The sequence below is a fragment of the Odontesthes bonariensis genome, chromosome 16 (genome assembly GCF_027942865.1).
Source record: "Odontesthes bonariensis isolate fOdoBon6 chromosome 16, fOdoBon6.hap1, whole genome shotgun sequence".
Classification (NCBI taxonomy): Eukaryota; Metazoa; Chordata; class Actinopteri; order Atheriniformes; family Atherinopsidae; genus Odontesthes; species Odontesthes bonariensis.
Window position 1 is genome coordinate 29,081,848 of NC_134521.1, and position 5,691 is coordinate 29,087,538.

The 5,691-nt window shown below is 36.2% G+C and overlaps 1 protein-coding gene across 1 annotated transcript; it reads right to left on the reverse strand.

The window, feature by feature from the left end:
* Positions 1-2,331: 2,331 nt before the first annotated feature.
* LOC142401372 (serine/threonine-protein kinase pim-1-like) lies at positions 2,332-4,542 on the reverse strand. The gene is made up of 8 exons (XM_075486772.1): positions 4,269-4,542; positions 3,958-4,088; positions 3,659-3,787; positions 3,530-3,577; positions 3,196-3,414; positions 2,833-3,013; positions 2,567-2,737; positions 2,332-2,447 (listed from the first exon to the last, which is right to left on the reverse strand). Exons 1-8 carry the CDS (start codon positions 4,540-4,542, stop codon positions 2,332-2,334), a joined length of 1,269 nt encoding a protein of 422 aa, XP_075342887.1.
* Between the last annotated feature and the right edge of the window lie 1,149 nt (positions 4,543-5,691).

Sequence of the window (5,691 nt, forward strand, 5' to 3'; positions counted from 1 at the left end):
CAAGGCGTATGGATGTTCAGTAACTTCCTTTTGTTTTCAGTACACTTGTATTGAGTTTTCTTGTGTTTTTATTTACATGTAAAAAAATATTTTTCGTTTGTTTTGGTGAATGTAAATAAACAGTCATGATTGAAGTGATTCCCTGTGTGTTTATATCAAATGTATTCATGATAAAAGTATGATGTAAACTTGATTGACATGCAAAGAAAAGCACAAGCCAAATGTGTGTATCATTTATACCATTTGTGTGTAGTTGCAGTGTGGGCGTGTTAATCAAAATGATAGGTTGTGTGAATGATTTGCCACAAAAATGCAATTTTTACAAAGGTGTATAATGTTTTTCAACCTTAGTTTGATTTTGCAATGTACCTACAATGCTTTGCTAGATTGGTGTGAAGTTCTTGTAGTTGTGTGAAGAGTTTTGCAAAAGCAGCCAAAGTTGCGAAAATTGAACTTTAGCAATCAGAAAAAACTGTAATGAGTGCATCCGTGATCTGGATCTGTTCCGGATCCGTGATCTGGATCTGTTCCGGATCCGTTACGGTGTGCAAGTGGACTCTGATCCGGGTCCGTGTTGCGGATCCGTTCCTGAGCCTACCCTAAATCCGGAACGGATCCGGTCCGGACTCCGTTTGCTATCTGGGGTATTTATAACACTGTTTGCTCCCTTAAGGCAATTCATTTTAGCACATCTGAGATCAGTCAGTCATCAGTGGACTTTTGATATACCGTTGTGTTTTCTCTTTTGCCGTTGTGTTTTTTAATTTGCCGTTGTGTTTTTTAATTTGCCGTTATGTTTTCTCTTTTGCCGTTGTGTTTTTTAATTTGCCGTTATGTTTTCTCTTTAGCCGTTGTGTTTTTTAATTTGCCGTTGTGTTTTCTCTTTTGCTGTTGTGATTTGCACTTTAGGGTCACCGTAATAAACCCATATATCGCTATACCCAGCAACACTCTCCAACTCCTCCAGGGAGACTCCAAGTTGTTTCCAGTCCAGAAGGGATATATGATTATATATATAGGATATATATGATTTTAAAGTTTTGCCTTTCAGCTTACTTCAGCACCAAACAGAAAAGTGCAACATTATTACCTTTATTACTGCTAATGAAGCCCAAATCCATATATTCTTTTTTTTATACTTTATTATTTTTTGTTATACTTATTTATTTTTTATTTATTAGATTGATGCTTTTATTATTTTTTTCATGTATACTTGTTCTGTTCCGCTTCTGCTGCAACACTGTAAATGTACCTGTTGAAGAACTAATAAAGAAGGATTCTATTCTATTGTATTCTGTTCTAATCTATTCTATTCAATTTCAATTCAATTCAGTTTTATTTATATAGCGCTAAATACGACAAATGTCATCTCAAGGCACTTAAATAGTATATCTTTTATTTATTTATTTATTTATTTTTTCTATGTATACTTGTTCCGTTCCGCTTCTTCTGCAACACTGTAAATGTACCTGTTGAAGAACTAATAAAGAAGGATTCTATTCTATTGTATTCTGTTCTAATCTATTCCATTCAATTTCAATTCAATTCAGTTTTATTTATATAGCGCTAAATACGACAATTGTCATCTCAAGGCACTTAAATAGTATAGTCCAATTCAAACCAATTGGAATTCAATTAATTGTAATCATAATTATTCATAAAATAATCAGATTCGTTCATATAGAGCCAATTCAAAAACAACTTCCTAGCTAAGGAAACCAACAGATTGCACTGTACTTTTTTCTTTTTCGGTCCAATCTCCCGGCCTGAGCATGCCTAAGGCAACTGTGGAGAGAAGCGACTCCCTTTTAACAGGAAGAAACCTCTGGCAGAACCAGACTCAGGAAGGGTGGCCATCCGCCTCGACCAGCTGGGGTTTGAGAAGACAGAAAGGAGGGGGGGGGGGGGGGGTAGGGGGGATACCTCATTCAAAGGATACCTGGTGGAACAGCTATTCTGTTCTATTCTATTGCATTCTGTTCTAATCTATTCTATTCAGTTCTATTATATTGTATTCTGCTCCGCTCTAATCTATTCTATTCTTTTATATATTATTGTATTCTATTGTGTTGTATTCTGTTCTATTCTATTGTATTCTGTTCTAAAAATTGTATTCTGTTCTAATCTATTCTATTGTATTCTGTTCTATTCTATTGAATTCTGTTCTGTTCTGATCTATTCTATTCCATTCTATTCTATATTATACTATTGTATTCTATTGTGCTCTATTTTATTGTAATTCTATTGTGTTGTATTCTTACTCAGATATAAAGATTTTAGTTTAAAATTTAAAGATTAAACAAACTTTCGCTAAAATTACGTTTGGTTTGATTAAAAGTGTGTCTGTTGTTTCTGTCTCATGAACCAGGGGTGACCTTGAAGCTGCTCCAGCGTGGGTCTCTGCTCGGGAACTATAGTCAAACACCGCTCCAAGAAATCCAGGCAATCTGGAGGATGTGAAGAAAAAGGATAAACATTGTTAGGTCTACAGTGATCTATCAGAATGTGAACTGAAACAGATTATCTTTTTTAATGACAGATGTGTGTGTATGGGTGTTTGTTTTACCTTGAGATAGCGTACTGCTAATCTTGAGTTTTTGCCTGAGGAAGTTGATGGACGTGAACTCTTTTTTGTGGAGAGTTTCAAACAGCACCACTCCTACCTGCCACACTGTTGTAGGTTCAGCATTGTATTTACAGGAGATCAGCCACTCTGGAGGGGCATGATCAGTGGTACCTTAATAAAGACATAAGAATAATTGTTAGAGGAGGAGTGGCTTTGATTTTTTGATCATTGATTGGAGAAGAGCAAAATCTGAAGTAATAACATACCATAAAAGTTCCGATACGTTGATGTTTTTTTGTTGAAACAGCTCAGTCCAAAGTCTATGAGACGAACTTGTGGGACATCTGAGCCGGTCTCAATCAGAATATTTTCCACTTTGATGTCTCTGTGGAAGATGCTTTCATTTTTAAGATGTACAGCTGCATCAACCAACTGTTGTAGTATAATCTGAAAGAGGAAATAAAACAGGTTAGATATCTAAGAAAAGATGATGGTGTGACATTTTTATGGCTCTGAATTGTTTTGATAACCATTATAAAATCATTTAAATCGAAAAAAAGCAGAAAGTGTGACGATGTCTCTCAAAGAATGACATTCACAAAGATTGCAAATATTTTCCATCAGCTTACTTTGGCCTCATCTTCCTGAAGCAAGCCTCCATGCTCTGCAATGTAGTGTGAGAGGTCCTCAGCAGGCATTGGTCTCTCCAGCACAAGAATCAGCTCCTGCTGTAGATCATACCAGTCCAGCAGGGACACAGGTGCTGACTGCCCCACTGAACCGGCTGTTCTATTTTCCAGCTTCAGCATGACAGCCACCTCCACAGAAAGCTGCCGCCCATCCTTGTCCTGAAACATCACAGCAACAAAAAAGTGTTAGGCAGGGTAAACCACAGTTTATCTATAATCCATTGAAAAGTGACAGTGCTGACAAAAGCAGAAGTTACTGCTGTTGCTTACTTACTTTATGTTTGCAGAACACTTTGTCCTTAGGAATGTGTTTGATGGCTACCTGCAAGATACAAACAAGACTTTGGTTAGTCATATCATATGGTGAGTGTCTTGAATATGACAATGTGTGTCTAATACATACGGGTAAATGGTCTGCTCTCCGACAGCCTGCAAACACAGATCCACAGCCTCCTTCACCGAGCTGGTTTTGCTCTTTATATTTCTCCTCAAATTCAGCTAAAACAAAACATAAACATAATTTTAGTTTGACAGTACATCAGAAGAATTTCAAAGACAATTTACACAGGTTATATAACCTCTAATATATATATATTGTCTAGGTAATAGGTAATACCTAATATGAATGCTTATATTAAACATAACGAACTTGGAGCAAAATTTTATGTTATTTATTAATGACTGACCTCGTTGGGCATCTAACTGGTCTTGTATGGTCTTTTTCGATGTCTTCCTGCTTGGTGTTTCCTCAGCACTTACGGCCTTCCTCTTCCTAGTAGCCTTCCTTATATCCCCATCAGATGTACAACCTTCTAAATTGTTGCTACTGGATTCTATAAATGACAATAACACATTGAAACATTAGCATGTTGACACTCACAAGTGTAATTTGATTGAAAATGTGTCTGTTTAGATCAGTGGGACAAAGTTAACGGGCATTATAATATTCACCCACTACATCTAAAATGTAAGTTAATTATACAGCTGTAACTTCACAAAATGCACAAGCCTACCACTTTCCACTGAGGAGGATGCTGACTCTTGATGTAATACAACGTTCAGCAGTCCCCTCCTTCTCTTTGCCTGTCTTGAAGGTCCCTCTCCACCTTCTGAGACTTTCCTCTTTCTTTTTGTCACTGTCCTGACCTCGTCCTGACTGCTTGTAGAAGGTCCTGCCACCTCAGAGACCCTTGTTCTTTTATTGGTAAACTGCTGGTCGGGACTGGCTTTCCTTTTGGTTGCCTTTGTCCGGCCATCCTTCACAGACACTGAACTTGGTTGTGTCATGCTACTGCCGCCCTCTACTAATAAAAAAAACAAAAGTTGTAATTTTGTTATTAATTTATTAAATAATTCTTTATCACTACCCAAAAAAGATTCAGATTACAGACGCATAATCAGTCGTGATGATCTGAGGAAAACAGGGAGTGTTATACAGAAACTTCCTAGTTTGCAAATCAAGTTGTAACTGTTTGGTAACTACAGTATTTTAATATAATGTATTTTAAAGTTGTAAAACCAAATTTAGGAAAAATAAAAGTCATTACAGATCTATTGTTTGAAAATCACTTTAAGTATAAACACAAGAATCCCAACTAGCCTGAAATTTAGTTATACTTTTAAAAAGAAAAAATATTTAGCTTAAAAATGAGTTTGGAAGTTTCTGTATTACAAACACAGAAGTTTAGCTTATGGCACAAACTGAATGATTCATATATATAATCAAAATGAGTAATTTCAAGTTGTTGCATGAATTTTTCCCTTACTTTGATCTTTCTTGAGGGCTGGAGTACTGCAATTATTTGTCTTCTGCACAAAATCTTTGTTCATTGTGATTTTTAAGAAGTTTCAGGTACAGACTCTACACTGTGTCTTTGAGTTTGAATCTTCTGTTGAGTCTTCTGTTGAGTCTTCTGTTGAGTCTTCTGTTGAGTCTTCTGTTGAATCTTCTGTTGAGTCTTCTGTTGAGTCTTCTGTTGAGCCTTCTGTTGAGTCTTCTGTTGAGTCTTCTGTTGAGTCTTCTGTTGAGTCTTCTGTTGAATCTTCTGTTGAGTCTTCTGTTGAGTCTTCTGTTGAGTCTTCTGTTGAGTCTTCTGTTGAGTCTTCTGTTGAGTCTTCACAAAAGGTCTGAAACATTACAGAACTGAACCATAGAATGATGTGATGTATGTTGTGATGTAAGTATTCCATTTGAGTGACATCATAAAGATAAAGTTTCCTTGATGATGTCGCCTAGCAACACAGAAGGGTTTGGCTCCGCCCCTCATAGAATCCTGGAACAATATGAGGAAAATAAATAAATAATGGTTAAGGTGTAATATTAACTGATTAGCAAATTATGCAAAAAATAACAAAATTATTTAAAATTATTACAATAAATTATGCTTCCTAGACAAATGTACCTCAGTCCTATGGACTTTTATGGTACTTATGGAC

Coding starts and splice junctions, on each gene's coding strand:
- LOC142401372 (XM_075486772.1), bottom strand. CDS start 4,542: ATGACACAACCAAGTTCAGTGTCTGTGAAGGATGGCCGGACAAAGGCA. Junction 3,578..3,658: donor GGAGAGCAGACCATTTACCC/GTATGTATTAGA, acceptor TGTATCTTGCAG/GTAGCCATCAAACACATTCC. Junction 3,014..3,195: donor TTCAGGAAGATGAGGCCAAA/GTAAGCTGATGG, acceptor TTCCTCTTTCAG/ATTATACTACAACAGTTGGT.